Genomic DNA, 21118 nt, shown 5'->3' with positions numbered 1-21118 from the left:
CCTTTCATCATCTCCATTTCTTAGACTTTCTATATGTTGTAGTAGCCCTTTTTTTTTTTTAGGAAGGTAAGAGCGAAAGAAGCTGAGAGAGGGAGAAAGAGCGAAGCATAGATAAGTATTTATAGCGCTATGACCTATTTCTCCAGTGCTACCTAACTGACTGTCAGTCAGCTCCACTGCTTGGGGACCTTGCGTGCTTTCCAGCCAGCAAATTTAGGAAAATTTAGCATGAATGTTAGTGTAAATCTGAAGAGGAGTATATGGTGGAAAAAGATGGGGATAGCTCAAACCAGATCTATTTTGTTCTCTGTCTGCACCAAACAGTTTCTTGATTCATTCCTAGAGAATTGGGTCCGATCTAGTTAAATGCCGTCACTGGACCTGATACTGATGTTATGTCTGGATCAGCGTGGCTGTTGCTCCACGTCGCTGTGTTGCTGTAGGGCATATTTTAGCTTATTTATTTTGGATTATTATTCTTGCTTAAGCTTACACCAAAAGATGAATTAAAACTAAACATTTTCCAAGTGAGCATTAGACCTAATTTAAATATCTAATCTATACATAAGACATGAGTCAATAACAGATTTATTCATAGTCGTAGTTGATCAAAACCTATTAACGTATGCCAGGTTTAGACCAAGCCAAAGCCTCTGGTCTAAAAGTGGTCTAAACTTAGAATTTAAATAAAAAATTCATAAGGTCCTCAAAAAGACAGAGAAAAATGCAAAAAATGTCAGAAAGCATGAAGCACGCTATTTAGTGTACAGTGTTGTGAAACAATCCAGCTGCACTATGAGATGCTTCCATGATATCATCAGAGTCCATGTTCACGTTTGTTGGGGTTGTGCATGAAGAATTGTGATTTCCAAGCAGAATACACCACACACCACCGTGGAAAAGTTGTTTGTAACAGCGAGGATGCAGCTCTGACAGAATGTAGCCACGGCAGGAAAGAGGAACAGAGTTTCAAAAAAATAACTACTAACAATACACTCATGCCCTGGATTTATATGTCATTTGTTCTAGAGTATCTATCCTGACACATAGCTTTGTTACAAAAACACAGGCAGCTATAGCTGAAGGGTCATGAGTTTAAAGCTGGCTACCGTTCCTTCTATTTAACATTTTTTTGGGCACTAGGCTAAAATCAGTCCACATTTAGACCTCTAATAACACCACAAAACGACTTTATTTACTTTTGGTAAACTAAAATATAAAGAACATGACTTATAACTACTTTGATCTGCTGTCTTTGTTTCCTCCCCTGGAAATACTCTTCCAAATTTCCAGGATGTTTGATCCAAACACAGTTGCAGTAATCTAAGAAGCACAGAAATGTGCCGATTCGGAAGTAAAAAGAAACGTTGCTGCAGTGACACAAATTGAGTGATCTGTAATCTCTGTTTCTAATTGCTATTAATACTAAAGTTAGCATCTGCTTCTGAGCTTCCCATTGAGTATAAACTTTTGGGGCAATCTTTAAAAAGTCTTAGCTTGAGCTGCATTTGATTGTCTCTAGTGACCAAAGCTCACACGGATGATCCTAAGTATTTTTAAAATCTAAATTGACATGATCAAATCTTCATTTTGTTTGTTACAACTCAAAAGAGGGAGCACTTTAGAATCATCTTGGAGAAGAATAAAAATATAATTATATGGTTGAGTTAAACCTGTACTGGAATAATCTACCAAAGTTCTAAATTTCTTAAAACAAAGTTTATTATTTGTGAAATCTTTTTTACATGTGAAAATCAGAGGATGGTAGCACTACTTTACCATATTTTTACTTAAGTAAAAGTAGTGATAGAACAGGTTAAAGTACTTGCAGTGACAGAGAATATACTATTTACTGTACAATTACAAGTACAAGTAAAAAGTGTAGTGAAGTAACTCCAGTCCTAAAAATAAAATTTTTCTAATGAGTTACTTAAGTTAATGTAACTGAGTAAATCTAACTACTTCCTGCTTTGGTGAAAAACAAAGATACACAGTTTTTATTTTTTAGAGGTCTTGTTTTCGTGAATCCAACATCAAGGATTATCTAATCTAGTCAGTTTGCCGCTCTGCCATGTCGACATGCAGCGACATGGAGGAGCAGCGAGGTGCTTCACCACAAACAGGAAGGCTAACTGGATTACAGGAAGCTGGTTTGTCTGATCTGTTTGAGGTTTCAGACTCGATCTCACACGGAATAAGTGGAGCCTGGAAATGTTGGCGGTCTGCTGGAAGACTGGGTCAAAATGCAGGAAATGCTTAAAATCTTATTTCTGTTAGCATCTCACATGCACACCTGGTGTGTCGTTACTTCATTTGCTGCATTTAACACCTTTAACACACTGTCACATCAGCATGTTTCTCCAAAAAGAGTTTACAGTGACAGCTTTTTAAAAAACTGCCATCACATTCTGAGGTCCATATTGCTCCTACCCCCGGCCACTCCAGCAGTCTGTAGATTGGGTTGAGCAGCTCCGCAGCTTATAATAATTGAAGTATGGAAAAGGAAGTGTACCTCTGAAGCTTTTTATGCAATCATCACTCTTGTAAATATAAGTGCAACTGAAGTCAAGGGCAAAATTGCAAAGATTTAACTGACGGTGCCTGTGAGGTTTATTCATACTAGCTTAAGGCAGTGGTGAATTACTCGTATCGAGATGTACCAAGAATTTTAAAAGTTACAGTTTCAAAACTGCCTGAAATGTTTGAAAGTTTAAATACTTTTTAGCGAGATGCCAGAGAAAAAGCTGGGAGTATGCAGGGGTTTCTCAATCTGTATGGCACATAGACTATGCCTCCTCTCCACAAAAGTGCTGCTGTGCACTGCCGATTAGCTGGTTTAAATAAACAGTTCTTAGCAAATAAGAACAGCTAAATGGATAATATCCTGCTCAATAAAACACTTGTCCTTCAAATTTTGGTAGGGTTATATTAAATGTTTTTGCTGAAATGTTTGGTCCATTAAAAATAGATTGAAATGTATTTCTTTGGATAGTTTGCTGTGTTTGGGGAAAATGTGAAAGGTCCTCTGAACTCTGGAGTGGATCTTGATTTACTTGCAAGTGAACCCTGGGGCAGTTTGCAAAATTGGGTGGAAATGCAAATCCATATAGAGGCACGGATAGGAGGTAAAACCGCTTCATGCATCTCGTGCAGAGACACAGCTTACACTTCACTTCAGCGCCTCTGCATGGCATTCTTTCTATTGTTTGGTTCACTTTTTAAAAGTTCAGCGTGAAAGTGAACCAAATCAAGATGTAAAATGTTTCCACATATTATTTCATGTTATTTCATTAGTACATAACTAATATTTATCAGTTCTAAATAAAAGCAATTAGCTTGTTGTTAGTTCTAAATGTGTAAATGCTGAAAAGCTGTAATATTTTTATACTCAGTACTTATACCAACTGGCATACTTGCATACCAAAAACTACGCTGAATGATAAAAAGTGTGTAGAATTAGAAATTCTATATTTAAATGTAAATATGTGAATCTAGTCGCTCTATAAAACTGGAGCATCTCTATTTCCTCTGTGCTTCTTTTGGGTCCATATGAGGAGTTTATGAGGGTGGAGTAAAAAAAGAAAGGCTGATTTTCTCTGCAGCGCTTTAATAGGGATGCAGACTGAGGTGAAGAGGTGGGGGTGGGTTTTGGTAGGGTACCACACACACACACACACACACACACACACACATACACACACCCACACACATTGCCAGCACAGAGAGGTGCACGCACAGAATCAGAGGTTGGGAATCCATCGCTATAATAAGAGGCCAAGTGCAGTGGTGATAAATCTCACCTGAAGGAGCTGTTCAGAGGCAGATTGCCTTACCCTGATGTACTACCCTCGGTACACTCTGCAGCCAGCCATGGGCTACAGCAAACACACCCACACGCTCAGACCAGGAGAGCATTGCACACAGGACGCATAAAGAGGTGTGCGCTAACAGTAGCCTGCATGTGGATTTATGCACAAACAGACCCTGTGATTTAGGGACTCCCAGAGAAACCACACCCAGTGGACAAAGAAGGAGGTCCATGTGGGAAACCCTACACCTCTCATTAAAATCCCATTCTGTAGGTAACACAAAGCCCTGACAAAAATGACATGATCTGTGGCACAACTCTGCACATATGTCTGGCCTGCTACTCTCTGTCACTGCTCTTGAGTTTAAATATGCACACACACATTTACACACGCAAACAGGCCGACCCGGTGCCGTGACAGCGATTCGAGGAAACTGACGTTTTCCAGCTGGTATTGTGGCAGACGTTTCGTTCCTGCACAGACACCCGCTCCTGTCCGTCCATCTGTCTGTCTGTCACTGTCAAACCGAGTGTGTGGCCTCTTTGTCTCCCTCTGACAGACACACGCTCACACAGGAGCTTTATTAGTGCACGTTTGAACATTTTAAGCCACCGTTTCCCTCCGTGTGCCAGTTTGAGCCCAACATCAGAGGAGCAGGAGAATGTGTTTGCTCGCACACATGCGTACACGCACACACACGCACACGCACACACACACACACACACACACACACACACACACTCTCTCTCTGAAAGTGGACGAGGAGAGAGAGAGGGGGAAAAAAAGAGAAATCATTTGACTGAGAGAGGAGGAGAGTGGAGAAGAAATTGAATTGGGGTGGGTTGGGGGGGTGACTTGGTATGGGTGATATTGCATAGTTTAATCTGTTAAGTTCAGCCGTGGAAAGGCCGGGGATGGGGGAGGGGAGCACCAGAGCAGTGGTGGGATGCCTGATATCAGCCCTCCTCTGTGCATGCTCACATAAAGCTCTGCAGGGGCCGAAATGCATGCGTGTGTGTGTGTGTCTGCATGAGTGGCTGCACAGATGGACAATAGTGGACGAAACAGGTGTGTGGGCCAGGTGTAAAGACTTAAGTGTTTTTACTGGTCTGACTGCAACAAAACCCAAACACACACATTTTCGAGTAAAAGACCAGTTGGAGCAAGAAATCAGTACGAAAAGGAATCTGCCCTCAGCCCTCATAAAGCCTATTTTACATGTGCAGCACTTCATTCACTTCCAGTTTAATCACCTCATTTCCCCGCACTAAAGTGAAATCCTTTGTTGGCTCGGACGTATCTCGTAATTGGGCACTAATTTTCCCAATTCCCTCATATTTCTCTTTTTACTCTTCCAATGATGCGGTTTTACCTCTAGGGGGAGCCCTTTGTATCCCTAATGGTCAAAGAGGCAGCTAATTGGTATGGTTAATTTCAGCACTGTGAGAAACTGTTGCTCCTTGAGTGTGTGTGTGTGTGTGTGCCTGTGTATGTGTGTGTGGATGTAACTCAGTGTGAGCTGAAGTGGGCTGCTTCTCCTGGATGGGACTTGAGGGATCACCTAGAGATTCAGACAATGGCTTACGCTCTGTGGGCCTGGTGGGTTGGCTGTGCTTTCTAGGATGGCTGTGTCTGCTGGTGACTGTCAGCTGCACGATGCACGTTTATTTATGTGTATGCGTGTGTGTGAGTGTGTGTTCCCAGTCATACCAGTTTCCTCAGTGCTGTAGCGTAGGCCTCTCCCTCCCCGCTGTTTGCTCAGTGGAGGCTGAGGCAGACAGCTCAGTGTGGGCTCAGGATTCATCCTCACACACACACACGCACGCACGCACACACACACACGCACGCACACAGTCTGCATGCTCCAGGCTCTCTCATTCCTTTTCCACATCTAATCTTGAGTTGGCATGTGTGGATGTGCTCAGAGGTTCATATCTGTACTATATCTGCATGCCTCCTCCTACAAGTATTTGGTGGCTTTACTTTTTGGACGTCACTCTGTGCAATCATGCACGCGTGTGCAGGTGTCCTTTGTGTTTTTGTGTCCTTGCAAAGTGAGGAGCCACATAATTGTCATGTGTGTCATGTCTGCCTGGACATTTTGGGTAGTCAGCTCCAGTTTGTTGGAGATTTGGCTCTTTGCCAGTTCATTACTAAAGCCGCTGCACCTAAACCTCTCTCTGGCTGCGAGTAGTTAAGTTGTATCTGTTATTGTTAATCCGAGCTTCCACCATCAGGGGGAAAAAAAACTAACAGTATGTTCTTTTAAGATTACTTTTTAGTTTTCTCGTTAACCCTCTCAGTGATTTGGTGTTGTAAAGAAGGAGTTTTCATGCAGACGGAGGGATCAGCTAGCCGTTTCTGTGTGTGCCTGGGTCTAAAATCCGGTCTTGGCTTTCCTCCATCAGCTGTGTGGTTTGATGATAGGCAGTTTGGTTTCTCAGTGCCGCTCTCTGTGGTCTGTGTTTTCAGCAAGTGCTCTGCATGTAGGACCACAGTGGCCACAAGCCAGCAGGCTGCAGCTGTGGGAGTTTCTATGTTCACTTTCCCAGTCACCTTCTCGTTTTAATCAACTTGCATTTTCTGGCTTGGTTAAAGTCAAATAAATGTTTCCATATTTTGGGAATGTATTTCTTACTTTTTATACAGTGCTGGGCAAAATATTATAAAACCACTAAATGTTATGTCAAAATCCAAGTGAGACTTCTATGCATTTTATGGAAATAAAGTAAAAGAGAAATCTGAAAAGTGTGGCATGCTTTTCTTTTTAGCCCCCCCCCCTCCGCAAGTCTTGTTTTCAAAATAACCCAAACTCAGTAACATTTGATGGAGAACGTCTATCAGTTTATTTTTTTTGTCTTGTCATAGATTTCCAACTAGATTTAAGTCTAGACTTTGACTGAGCCACTATAACACAGATATGCTTTCATCTAGGCCTCAGGTCTGCCATTCCCTTCCATTCACTTGCTGCCATTCACTGCGTTGCTGCCACTGGGTCTTGTTGTGTTGTACTGGGTTCCTCAGTAGCAAGTTCACAAGGAAACCAGAGTTTCTCTGAACGTTGTGGGGTTGTGTTGGTTGACACGACTCTGCAATTATTATGTTGACATCAGGGACAGTTCCCCTGTATTGGGAGACCTGGTTGGTGGTTCCCATATTCAAAAAGGGAGTTCTGGAGAGTGTGTTCCAACTAACGGGGGATCACATTCTTCAGCTTCCCTGGTCAGGTCTATTCGGGGTTCTAGAGAGGAGGATCTGTAGGATAGTCAAACCTCGGATTCAGGAAGAACAATGTGGTTTTCGTCCTGGTCGTAGAACACTAGACCAGCTCAGCAGGGTCCTGCAGGATGCATGGGAAGGTGTCTGACTGCATCCCTCTGGCCCTGTTAGGTCCCTGGATGTCTGTGTCAGTGCTTGGTCTGCATTGCCCATAGTAAGTCAGGCTCTTTTTTTGGTGAGAGTTGGACAATTTTACCCTTTGTCACTGATTCTGTTCATGACTTTTATGGGTTGATGATTGCGTCTCTGCTTTTTGCAGATAATATGATCCTTTTGGCTTCATTAGATCGTGATGTCCAGATTTTGGTGGGAAGGTTTGCAGCTGAGTGTGAAGTGACCAGGATGAGGAGCAGTGATGAGTACATCTATAGTCACAAGCTTTAGGTAGATACCAAATGAACAAGATCACAAATAAAGCAACAACTTTCTTCTTGCTGCTCTTCCACACAGGCCAGATTTGTGAAGTGCATGACCAACACTTGTATTGTAAACAGATTCTGACACCTGATCTCTGCATCGCCCGAACATGGCTCTGTTGACTGTTTTCTAATTAACTCTTTCTCCATATTTATGTTACCTTATGATGATAAATCACATTAAGTTCCCAAAATAGATTTGAGTTTAGGGGTAAGACAAAATGTAAGGGGTATGAGTGCATTTTCATGGAACTTTGCAGAGCATTTGTGGGGGGAACACACCTCTTACATTTTCCCACATTTGTGCAGAACAGTAGTAGACAGTAGTACGCTAAGTCGAAAATCTTCTGGCTGCAAATTCACATAACAAACAACCCCTTCTGCCATGAGCATTTTTTAAAGCATTATTTGTGTTGCACCTGCAGCCCCTTTAGGGATCAGGCTGCCCCCTTGTTGCTCTAAGAATAGCTTTATGCCTCTGCAATTCAGGTTAAAGCTACTTAGCAAGCCGGCCAACACGACGAGGGACTGCATTCGAGGGAATGTTTGCTGATCTTGCTCTTTCAGCTGTTCGGACACAGACCCGGCTGAATATTTGAACTAACTCTAAAAGCTTGAGATGATTATTTTTTTTAACCGGTATTCAAACTCTGATGAACTCTTCCTGCTATTTGCTCAATAGTCAGGTTAAATTAGATTAGATTCCATCCTCTGCCTTGTCTCTTAACTTTCTCTGCCCTTTTTGCTCCTATTGAAGCCTCCTCACAGGCAGTCATGCAACTTCCCTATCTCAATATAATGAGATTGGAGGGACTCAAATTGAAAGACGCCATTTTCTTCAGCTGTCACCTTATTATTGAGTTGAGCTTAGGTGGGTGTGGGGTGGTTGAGTTATGCCAGTTTCTCTGAAGGCAGCAGGGGTGGGGGTGGAGGTGAAGGAGGACTGCAAGAAGGATGCGGAGGGAGGAGGGAAGCATCAGGAGCTTAGGGGTGAGCAGTTTTGCATTTGGAATATTTCTCCTTTTCCCCCTCCCTTTTAACTCTGCCTGGTATTTCTATTTGGTCACTAGAGCAACCTTGAAGTCCATGTCTCTCATTCATGAGGGTTCTCTTTGTACTTCCAAATTTTTGGGCTCATGCTTATGGGACTTTTTGAGCACATCTGCATGTCTGTTGGACTTCTCTCTTCATACGTATTATTTACATGCAAACAGCAGGCACTCCATATTTGCACTCTATACATTTAATTTGAATGATCGTTCATACCTACTATACATTCAGGCATTTGGAGGGTGCTGGTTATCCATAAGTTTTAATAATAATTCTGCAAAATAATGTCTAATTGGCTGGGAAAAAGCAACCCTGGTACCTCACTGGAGTGAGTTAAAAGAAAAAAGAAACGTTTCCGTTATGAGCCTCCAACCTGGCCAAAAAAATGTGATGCTTAAAGTTCATTCCTGAGAGCTGAGTGGTAACATTTTTGTCAAAAAGGGCATTCACCTCAGAAAAGGTGTTGTGGCCCCTTAGTGGACCTCATATTGAGGTCCAGTCACATCATTTAATGCGTGTGGTCAGTGATGACCCTCGAGGTTGCAGATCGGGTTCGTGAGATTTTGATGTTGCCACGCTCAAGCTGTCAGACCGCTCCAGCATCTGTTTGGTTTGACAGCTGAGCTGTATTTCCACCCAGGACTGCTGATTTTATTCAACAGTGTCACAAGCCTTCTTAATGATTTTAAAAAAAAATGTTTTTGTTAGTCAGTTTAGCTTTTATTCCTTACTGGTTGTAATTATATGCTCTGGTTTGCAGCGTGGCACTAAACTGAATCAGACTGAAATAATTATCTGTGCCAGTGAGACTTTGTAAGTCTCTGAGTTGGTTTTGAGTTGCTTTTTATCTGTTAATTAGAGGGGATCTAAAAATATTTAATGTGTTTCTGTGTAATTTAGCAGAAATTCGGGGCTTTGAGCTGGAAGGGAGGATATTAGATTTTAGTCAATAAATAAATTAATTAACATTATATAATACATTAGTATAGTTTCTAGTTACTTCGGGGCAAAAATGTTTTTGTTGTTAAGACAAGTACAAGCCTAGATGTTTTATAATCTCTATGTAATAATAATAATGAAAGTAACAATAATAATAATAATAAAAATATTAATAAGAATTTACAGCCTAAGATTTAGCTATAATATAGATATTTTTCAGTACCAGAGTCATAGACCGTGTACATAATTTTACTATATTTTGGGAAATGTTTTATTTGTTTGCAGATATAAACTTCTTTGTTTAATTAAAAATAACTTTAAATTCATATTTGCACTTCTGTGGTGCAACTGATGTAAAACCCGGAGTAGATCGATGACAAGTATCAGGGATGAAGTGCAGACAGTTACTCTGAGAAGGTTCATCTGACAATAACTGAGACTTCGTTTATTACTACATTGAAATATTTCTTGAATTCTTTAGACCTTTGACACTGATCTGGTGTATATATCACAGAGCCAGCCTAACACATAAAAAAAACTAAGCATTCTCAAAAAACATTTGCTTTTTGAGAATGAGAAGGATTTTAAATCTGAATTAACAGTTTCAACATAGATAAATCCAAACAGTTTAAATTGTTTAACATTTAGGTTTAAGATCTAATCAAACTGGCAAGTTAACTGTGTAAAAATGCGAAGAGTAATCTTTGTTGTTTGATTGTTGCGTTGTGCTTAGAATCAAACTTTGTGTTTTAGCTTGGTTTATTCACAAATACATCCCAGTAAATAATAACCAATTATTAGTGATTGCTTTTAAGCTTGGCTAATTAAACTTGTCCGCTTCCACCAGATTCCACCAAACCTGCATTGAAACTTTGTTCGTGATGATGTTCGTAATATCAAGAGTCCCGTTACGGGCTTTTCATAACCTTGGGCTGTGTGTTGGTATTAACAACACCTTCTTCTGACTTGCTCCCTTAAAGAATGGAAATTGGTTGAGTTTATTTCCCCCTCATGATAGAGTGGTGCGGAAAATAGTTTTGCCCCTTGCTCATTTCTTTTGTCTCTGTTTTCTTTTGTCATACTCAAACGTTTCAGGATATCGAAGCAATTTAATTATCGGACGCAGAAAACCAGAGGAAATACAAAATGTAGTTTTGAAATAATGTTTTAATTTAGTAAGAGGACAAAGCTTTCAAAACCAACCTGGCTTAGCAACAGTGATGCAAAATATAGCCCGTTATTGCTTACACTTGAAGTCAGTTGTTGTTGCTAAGGGTACAACAACCAGTTATTAGATTAAGGGGGCAATTACTTTTTCACATGGGGCCAGCCAGCATGGTTTGGATAGCTTCTCTCTTCCTAATAAATTAAATCATCATTTGGAAACGGCTCTTTGTATTTACTCAGGTTATCTTTGTTAGATAAAAAAAATGTATTTGAGGGACAGCGTGTGCTGTAGCGATGAAGCAGGGACTCCATAAATAGAGTCTGTTAGTCATAAACTCAGGTCTGGGGTCTGATTCCCAACATGTGTCTCCCCCTTTTTCTCTCTGCTCATTTCTTCTCTACGAAGGCCGATACCGCCACAAAAAACCTTTACAAATCATGTTTGAGGATTTTTAACGTTTAAGCTTCAGTGCATCTGAACACAAAAGATGCCTCATCCTCATTTGTTTCAGGATCTCTTTACTTTTATGACTTTTACCACACCCTTTTCAGCCAAACACCACATTTTTCACACATCCACATCTGCAGCAAGCTCTCTTTGTGTAGAAATCAGTCAGTCTTGTTCTTTGGCGATGGCACATAGAAAAAAAAAAAACACAAAAAAAAATCGAACAAATCACTACCAGCAGCTACTCTGCACTATTTTTGTGAAGCCGCTGTTGGCTCTGCACTGTAACTCAGTGTGTGTGTGTGTATGTGCGTGTATGGTTTTGTGTGTCCTGTATCTACAGTCTGTGTAGCTGAGTGACCTTGATGTCTGCACTCAGCAGGAAGACACTGGAGAGGAGTGATTAACAGGAGAGAGAAAACGAGAGAGAGAAGTGCGAAGAATAATGAAATAAAATAAAAAAAAAGAGGAAAGACATACAGAGAGAGGCAGAGTGTGAAAGTTAAACATGGAAAGAGACATTTCAATGAGTGGGAAAAAAAGTGAAAGTGAAGTGTTGGAAAGCTAAACAAAATGTGGAGAAAATTGGGGTGGGGTGAACGAGTGACTCACCACACATCTGTTGTTTTTTTTTTCCTTCTTCTTTCTCTTCTTCTGCTTCCCCCTGCAGGCAATCTGGAGGTGCAGTCATCAAAAACAGGTAGGTGGCTGGGTGGGGAGGCTGGGAGTGAATATTACGCTGAATGTTAATCAAACTCTCACTTCTACGGGTGTGGAAAATACAGTGCAGACAGCACTCCAGCGAGGAAGTATTGTTTTACTGTACAGCTTGAGCATGTGAGTGTAGATGCCAGCTTATCCACTGATAGGACTGGGCATCTCCACGGCAACACACACACACACGCATATATACTGTGTGTGTATCCACTGCCCCTTTTGACTTACACACACGTGTCCCCTGTAAGTGCAACATGAAGCCTGAACACACACACACACACACACGCACACCCACCCGCACACACTGATATAAAAACCCTGCCCTCTGCATGTTCCTGAAAGTCATGATGAAACTCTCCCTGTTTGGTTTTTTCCTCCGCTGCCGCTTGTCTGTTGTGGGCTCCCTCCCGCTCTCCCCCTCTCTCTGTGTTGACTCTCAGTCTCGGAGAGGAGTTTTATAAGGAGGCCATTGAACACTGTCGCAGCTACAATGCCCGCCTGTGTGCGGAGCGCTCCATGCGGCTCCCCTTCCTGGACTCGCAGACCGGTGTGGCCCAGAGCAACTGCTATATCTGGATGGAGAAGAACCACCGTGGACCAGGTGTGTGTGCATGGGTGTGTGTGCATGGGTGTGTGTGTGGTTGTGTGTGTGCCCCTCCACACTGTTCTTTACAGGTATTATCTGTTTGTGTGCAGATGTTCACGACCTTTACAGTCCAGGTGTCTCTGTATTGATTCTAATAAAATAAAGTTGCCCTAAACCTAAAAAACATACTTGAGCATTTTTATAAATACCAGCTTTAGAGTTTGATTACTATTGAGGGCCATAGATTGCAGGGATGCAGGGTTTCCCCCAGAAAACTTGCTAAGCCCAGTGGTCAGGGCGCCGAGGCGGTCCACTGGCGGTCCACCGAGTTTTTGTATTAAAAGATGTTAAGTAGACAATAAAAGTAAAAATATCACTGGGTAATTATATGTTATGGGGAAACATTGTCAGTGAACTGCTATATAACCCCACAACTAGTCTTAAAAACAAATAATCAAAAAATACAATTAAAATAAATATCAATTATGTCCACTTCTGTTAAATCCAAATTAAGTCAACGGCTCCATCAGGTCCCCCAGAGCTTCAGGGGCCCCATAAATGCTAATATTTTAGCATATACCACAGACATATAAATGTAGCATTTGCCTATTGAGATTATCATTGCTGCTAAATCTGACATAATGGTTTCAGCATATATAAATTAAAAGACTTTAAATTATTTAACATTTATATGTAAGATTTTAAAGAGCTGGCAAGTTTACTTTGTAGAAGTTCAAAGAACAACATTCATAGTCAGATTGGTTTGTTACCACAGCTACATTCTGATGCTGAGTTTAATATTTGAGTTTCAGCTCCGTTTGTTCACAAATACAAATTAGTAAGCTGCAGTTATAATTTATTGCCTTTTAGGTTTGCCAGTTAAACTACTCCCCCTGTCCTAGATTTCACTAAATCTAACACAGAAGCTGTTAGAGGTGCTGATGTTTTTAACAACAAAAGGAGCCCCTAAGTCATATTCTGCTCCAGGCCTCATACACCCTTGGACCGGCCCTGCATGATGTGGTAATCCGCTGCACTACGCAGAGATGCGCAACAAATGGGAGATTTAATTCAATGCTGCTAATGTGGCTTTAGTAGCTCTTTCATTTCGTGTCGGTTGAGTTTTTAACAAGGGGACACAGAAACTATTTTGGTTGGTCGAGTTTCTGGACGAGTTTTTCAGATGTCCGGTGGCCGCGCGCATTAACTCTGTCTAAACCGTATCAAAACGTTGGATACGGTTTGGTGCTTAGTGTAACCGGAAAAATAATACTAGTAATAATAATAAAATAATATAAAATCAGCGTGATGCGTGACTGCGAGGAGAGCGCGGAAGCTCCTCACCGGGTTAAACCTGCACGATGAGCGATTAGCACTGGGTCGTTAAACACTAACGCACCCGCTAGTGTTTAACGAGCTAGACTTTACAGGGAATACAGGGCTAGACTTTACAGAGCTAGACTTTACAGGGAATACAGGGTCAAACGCTGGGCAGCGTGTTGAGATGTAAACGCCGCATAATGTTTTGTTCACAAATATACATAATTCTCACTGCTGCTCAAAGCACCTCTGAAAGCGCGACTACAAGTTATTCCTGCGGTTCAGGTAGAGCTGCGCAACCAGAGCTAACGCGGTGGGTTTAAACTCTTACCTTAATCAATAACTCCTCATAACTAATCATAATTCCTCACAGGGGGTTGATGTAAATATCCATAGCGGTCAGCCTATGTCCAGTTCGAGTGAAAGGAGGAGCGTGGGATCCGCGCTGAGGTTAACTTTAGATGCAGCGCGCGAGGCAACGCGCAGAGGCCCAGCGGTGGGATTATTCCGGCTTTAAATGCATAAACTATAAACATATCTTCTATAAACATATCTTTTAGGAATAAATCTGCTCTGATAGTGAAACGCTCGGAGCAACAGAAACACTTGCAATCCGGCTTAAAAAAAAAGACGATTTCTAAATTTTATTTTCCTAAAAAAAAATTTAAAAACAACAAAGGCTTAGCCTGGCGGTGGCGCTAGTAAAGCATGGCGGGCCGCCAGGCCTATAATACACTGGGGGAAACCCTGGGATGTATATATATTTATACACTAATATACAATTAGAGCATTTTGAAAAGGTCTGTGCACCCTTACGCAGCTACTTTATTTCAGCCTTTAAGTTTTGTTTTATTTTCCTCCAAACAAATTTGATTGTCAGTTCTATAGCTTCATGATTTTATGTCCCTTCCCGATTTCCTATTTTTTGCATGTTTGTCACACTTCATTATTTCAGAATATCAAACCAATTTAAATCTTAGACAACATATGTAAACACAATATGTAGTTTTTAAATGAAAGTATTAATTATTAAGGAAGGAAAAAAATCCAAACCTTTAAGGCCTGGTGTGAAAAAGTGAATTTGAACCAGGTGAAGCTAAAACCGGCAATTGAGGGGTTCAAGGTAAATCACATTTACAGACAAGTGTTTTTTTTTTTTTACTTAAATGGAAAATGTATAAATTTTTTGTACAGCTTTGACATAATTGTAGCCTGGACATTGCCTTCTTGTGCAACTCTGCTAAAAAATAACAACAAAAGAGTAACTTGCAGCACAGTCTGGACTTTCACACATTCACTTGGATTCCCTCCTCTAGACTTTTGACCAGACCAACCAATGAACAGGAGAAATTGTGAACAATGACATCTATTTGCTGCGATGGCTTATAATTGTAGTCTCCCTGTAGTTTTACCAATAGCAGTGGAGGAAGTAAACAAAGCCATTCAGTGCGTGTTGGACATGCTTTCAAATATTGAATTAACAAGACCAGCTGCCTTGATCAGATCGGGACTTCTTTCTAACAGTGGAGGATGGTTATTTGCAACGCAGGCAATTTTGTGTATTCAACTGGCGTATTACATATGTGTAGCTGCATGTTAGCAACTGGGTAACGTTTAAAACATCAACACAGTCCACGCCTCCGGAAGTAATCGTTTCTCAGCTCTGAGAATTCAGACCTTCTGTACGAAGCAAATACCGTGTAACAAAGGGCTGTTTTTTTTTTTTACTAGGCTAGCATAATTGCTGCTCTGACTGTGTTGTTCTTTCAGCAAATTTCCTGGCTTTTTTTTTTTGAGTCTGTATATTTCAGTCAACAGTTAATTGAATATTCAATTAGTTATTAGTTGACAATTATTTTCATAATTGATAAATCATGATTAATTTTTCATCCCACAAAGAATCCATAAAAAACAACAGAGGAAATACAAAAACTAGCAATTAATTTTAAAACTATCACCTTACATATAATTGTTGGTCAAGAGTGCAGACCCCTGGTGTGTTTACAGCTCTCCACTCATTTGTCTCCCAATTTTTTCCGTCCTTCTCCCATTTCTCTTTCTTACATTCAACTCTCTGTGGTACCTTTTTTTCCCAAGGCGTTTTCTCTTTTCCCTCCCTCTCACAAGTTTCCAGCTTTCCCCAAAGGATATTTCCTCTGCACTTCTTCTTTTTCTGTAACGTCAATGTATTTTGGCAGCGATTCAGACACCCCTGTAGGCAACGATGCGCCGTTGGCACCAACTACTCTTAGGAGGAATACTGTTGTGTGCATGTGTTCGTTGGCTGCCACTAGAAACTTGTGCTTTGAAATTATAAAGGCGGTTTGTTTAGCACTTACAGTTAAACTTTAATTTCAGTCATGTTTTAATAGTTAAATTAGGTTTATGCTACTTTTCTCTAACCTCCTGTGAAACATCCTGTGTTTCAGGTCATGCTCCAGGTCAGCTGTACACGTATCCTGCTCGCTGCTGGCGCAAGAAGAGACGGCTAAACATCTTGGAGGACCCACGGCTTCTACCTATCGAATTCAAAATTGGTGAGTAAGAGACAGGACAGCGCATTTTCGGAATTTATTACACGAACCAAAAACAAATAAATCACCCTCATATGTCTCTTTGCACCTATATATCATGACTTGCCTTCACTCTTACACTCTTCGCCATATTGCATAATCAAGGGAACGAGACACACCTGGGAACAATCAGGGGCTGACAGGACAACACAACACAGAGACTCACAAGAAACAGAAGCCAAAATAAACACACAGTGAAAACCCAAATCCTCACAATTACAAAATGTGATCTGCTTTACATTGTAATTTATTCACTTATTTATTGATCTGCTGCCTGTTTTTGAGAAGGAACTGACATGTCTGTAGTAGAGAATCCACAAACCGCCTTTATAATTTCAGAATGCAGTTAATTGTTTTTAATGCCTGCGCAGTGCAGAAGTAACATTCCTTGTTTCCTGAACCAGCTCACTCCAGTTCCCATCAGCTCACCTGTTCACATTCACTTTTATTTGAAATCTGCTAACTAACATTGATTGTCTGACAAATGTCCAGACTACGAGACCTCTCTAAAGAAGGAGGGGGGCATCCCAGACGGCCCTGTCCTGGAGTCGCTGCTTGCTGGGGAGACGCTGGACAAGAAGGTGGAGACCAAGGAAGAGGAGCCAATGAGTGAATGTCAGGTGGGGCTCTCTGTCCTTTTCCTTCCTTTTCTAAGTTTTTCTGTTTTGTTCTTTGTGTTTTGCTGTGTTGTTTCTGATAGTACAGCATCTCTGTCTTTTTTATCTGGCTATGTTTGTGCGTCTTTGTCTGTCATTGCCTTTGTTTCTTGGAGAATGTGTTCTGGTGCTGACACAGCCTCCTGTGGCTCTGATTGCTCCCTGCGGGCTCTCTGTGCGCAGGCACGTGCTTCAGACTTCCACTCTGTGAGAAGTCTGAAAATCTCCAGACGAAACACCCATTAAAAAAATCTATTTGTTTATACCTGGAATAAACTCTAGAATATTTCCCATAGCCTTACAAAGTAGCCCAGATGAATGGCTAATTGATTAGGACTTTAGAGATAAAAGCTTGCGTTGCCCCTTTGAGTGTTGGTTCTGTGTTTAAGGCCTCTAAATCCAGGGCTTCCCCTGTCTCCAGGCTGGCACTACCCTGTGCCCTCCACAAGCTCCATGTCCACGCTTTACTCCTCCTCCATTACGGTTGTTCTCCATTTATAAGGAGTCTGACATTAACAGATTGCTCATTTATCACATTTGCTTTACTGATCATGAGATAAAGCCAGTATTGTTTCAAAGTGGTGACAAAAATCACACATCTGAAAAGGGCCACTCAACTATTTTTACACTCAATGCTGGGATTATTCGTGGAATGGGCCCTACACAGACGGTGGATATTTAGGACGCACAGGAGTCTGATAAAAGAGGCCATCAATTTCTTTTACAGCAGGCGTTAAGAACTCATGTTTTTGGAGCTTGACCTAAAACAGGATGTGTCTGCATCTGGAGCTTGGTTTTATCCTTCTTTTTATGGAGCAACTACCCTCGTTTTACACTAGATAATCTGCAACCCAATTCTGAGTCCGTTTAACTGAGGGCACACGACAACAGATATCAAACTTGAGAGAAGGTGGTATCACTTGTTTTTATGTTACACTTAATGTTTCTGTGCTTAAACTTGTTTTTAAGTTCTCCAGTTTAACTGCAGGAAGGTTTTTTTTGTGAAACTAGGGTCAAGGTGAGCTCCCAGCACCAGCTCTAGTTCACTGAAGTGATGCCAAGTTACAGAACCAGTTTTTTACCCCAAATGTTTTTCATTCGGCAACATGCCACTGCCTTCCATCTAAACATGAAATAGTTATAGAAAAGGGAAAGTTGAGAATGTATTTTTTTTTTTACCTGAAGTTGGGGAAATTGCTAAATTATAACTAATATCTGTACTTTCCTCTCTCAGCGATCCTGTATTTTATCCCACAATAGTTTGAAAAAAAAATTCCATTTTATAGTGCATCAATATTAATGTCTCAAACTATTTCATCCACACCTCATTCTTTTCTTGATCATCAGGCAGCTACAATCAATATCATAATTAAAAAAAGAACAAATGAACAGTGAAAAAAGCTCAAGCAGGCTTCCTTATTTTATTGCCTTCTTCATGTTTTGGTGTTAATCAACACCAAATCATGAGAATGGAAGGAGCTTAATGAATAAACATGATTAAAAAAAAATAAAGATAAGCAGAGAGGAAACAGGATGCACATCTGTTAAATATTGTAACTATGAACGAACGTTGATTATTTTTTTTTTGTCTGTTGAACCAATTCTGTGTTGAATTTGCCATGTATTAGATCACTCATGATGAAAGGCCCAATATCCTGGTATTTTAAATAGTTAATGTTGCCATCTTTAAGGATGCCATCTTTAATGGTTTACTGAAGAGAAGCATGCCCACAGCATCATAGATCCTATAATAATGGACATGAGGTTCCTTTCCACATATTCATCTTTTGTTTCACACCAAGGAGGCTGAGTTTGTCTCACCAACATTTTGACGTTGAACCGACTCAGTAGATAAAAGCAAACCTGGGACTGAACTTTAAACTGAACTGTGAGGTGTAGCACACATAGCAGGAAGTGATATGACACAAAGCAAATACAACCCTGGATCCCGTCTTTCACTCACTTCTCTTCAGCTCATCTAAATTTTCTGTAAGGTTTAGGTGTTCAGATGAACATGGAGGAAAGTTTGATTTTCTGTCTGAAGTAATATTTCTGTGCTGATTTGATCAATTGAGTCTGTTGAGAGACTCCATGGTATTCCCATCAGTTTCTGAACAGAAATATGGGGGAATTTTTCCGTCATAATTTGAGAGCACACGTTTTCATTCTGAAAGCAGAATTTCATGTCTTTTCTGCTCAAAACTTTTAATACTGTGCTTACATTTTCAGCTTGAAAGCAGAACTTCATATCTTCTCAAAACTTGTAATGCCTGTACTGAAAACTTCTGCTCTCTTTCTAATATTCGCTGTGCTTTCTCAAACCTTTCTCCTCATGCTCTTTGCTCAGAGCAAATCTCCGCTTGCAAATTCTTTTCTGCTAGCACTTGGAACAAAAAAAGTACCGTCGCCTAGCAACCTCTCAGCCAATAGAATGAAAGTGCTACACTGGGTGCGTTTGTTTCCTTCTAGTGGGTGAGCCTGTGTGGCTACTATTGATTGTAGCAACCTATGTCGCCCACTGGACAACAGCATCACAGATCCACTTATTTGTTCTATAGTTCTCAACTTAAGTGAAGTATTTTTTTGCCATAAAGTTCACTTATAGTCTCATCTAATCAAATTGCATGGTTCCAGTTGTGGTGTGTAGTAAATTTTCTGGCATCTAGATAGGGGTACTTAAAGAAACCTCTTGCTGCTGCAGATCTATTTTGGTGAGCTTTGGAGACTTTTTTTTTCATACCTTCCTTACTATCTTGTGATAAATCAGGGAGTTCTGCCAGAATTGACAGTGGCTAAAGGAAATGAACCCAAGTTTCATGTCATATATATACTCCATTGAAGCCGGAAATTATAATTACTAATTAGAAATTTCTAAAAACTTAAATCAAGTTTAAAAAGTAAATGGAAAGAAAAACTTTTTTTCTAGTACATTTATTTTAAAAGCAGTTTTCAATGCACAAATAATGAAATGTATGCTTTTTCTATTTTTTTCCCCAGTGTGAGAGTATACCTATATGATAAAATATCCATGTATTTTAAGGCTTTTTCCAGATTTGAATGCTGCATATTTGCTGTAGAAAGGAGGCAGCAGTGTAATCGCAGTAAAGCAGTAAATTACACTTTGTCATTTCTTTGTCCTGTGTAGGTTGATCTGACCTGTGCTGCAGCTCTGTTGTTGCAGCGAGGATAAGAGTCCTTCATAATAGTCCACCTTTCTCTCTTTTTATAGAAGCTGCTTGTTGGGGATTTTCCTCATGAGCTGGAGGTGGACGACATGGAGGAAGACGTACCGAAGCGCAAGAACCGTACCAAAGCACGGGTAGGACAGCAATGACATTTCAGACTATTTTTCTCTCCAAGTTTCCACATCGTGGTCAGTTTTCATGTGATTACATAGTGCCTGGTTGGCTGTCTGTATGAGAAAGGGAGGTCAACATAAGAGAAATAGGCCAGTCAGAGCTCAGAGTTAAACAGTGATGAGACAAACGGTGACCTCTGTGTTTCCAGGCTCTAAACTAGAGTACATTGGAGTCTTCAGTCTCACAGTGTGACATGTAATCATTTGTCAGTCCTCTGCATACCACACTAATGTAATGAGATTTCCTCTGACAACGCAGGACTTGGCCCGATTAAAAGCAAACAGATCTAGAGATTAAATCACGCTGGGATGACCTCTTTTTTTTTTCCTTCTATTTTTTTACAACTTTGATTAGAGCACGGAGGTCTTATTTTCCCACTCTTTTTGCGCATCCTATGGGAGGATAATCAAGTGTTAACAATGTATTCTGAAAATCATCCCACACACATGCAGCACATACACACAGACTCTGTTTCTCTCTCTCACACACACACACACAGACACCAGGATTGCTAATTGGAACTGTTGCTCCCCTGCTAGGTGTCATCAGCCCCCTCCTGCTGGAAGTGTAGCTTTGCACTGAGAGCAGATGATTAGAATCCAAACGTGCATGCGTGCGTGTGTGTGTGCGTGTGTGTGTTTGCGTGTAGAGACACTTGAACACACTCGTGAGGGTTGTGCTGTTCTTTGGATATATATATTTTTTCATTCATACAAGCCACATGTGAAGAGTGTGGAAGTTCAAACATTTTTGTGTCTACCTTTACATGTGTTTGCATGCGTGTTCTTACGTGTGTGTT

At 40.7% G+C, this 21118-nt stretch overlaps 1 protein-coding gene across 2 annotated transcripts in view; it reads left to right on the top strand.

The window, feature by feature from the left end:
• Positions 1-21118, top strand: part of dpf1 (double PHD fingers 1) — a 60069-nt gene that overhangs the window by 6495 nt on the left and 32456 nt on the right. For both annotated transcript variants that reach the window (XR_535238.2, XM_008426098.2), the window contains exons 2-6: positions 11779-11808; positions 12266-12426; positions 16161-16268; positions 16797-16924; positions 20190-20279. Coding sequence is in view for 1 of the 2 variants with exons in the window: in XM_008426098.2 (XP_008424320.1) it covers positions 11779-11808; positions 12266-12426; positions 16161-16268; positions 16797-16924; positions 20190-20279 (517 nt within the window). In the remaining variant the exon portion in view is untranslated. The remainder of the gene's footprint in view (positions 1-11778; positions 11809-12265; positions 12427-16160; positions 16269-16796; positions 16925-20189; positions 20280-21118) is intronic.

Source organism: Poecilia reticulata, linkage group LG13, assembly GCF_000633615.1.
Source record: "Poecilia reticulata strain Guanapo linkage group LG13, Guppy_female_1.0+MT, whole genome shotgun sequence".
Classification (NCBI taxonomy): domain Eukaryota; kingdom Metazoa; phylum Chordata; class Actinopteri; order Cyprinodontiformes; family Poeciliidae; genus Poecilia; species Poecilia reticulata.
The sequence above is the reverse complement of the archived record's forward strand: the minus strand, read 5'-3'. Positions and strand labels throughout refer to the sequence as shown.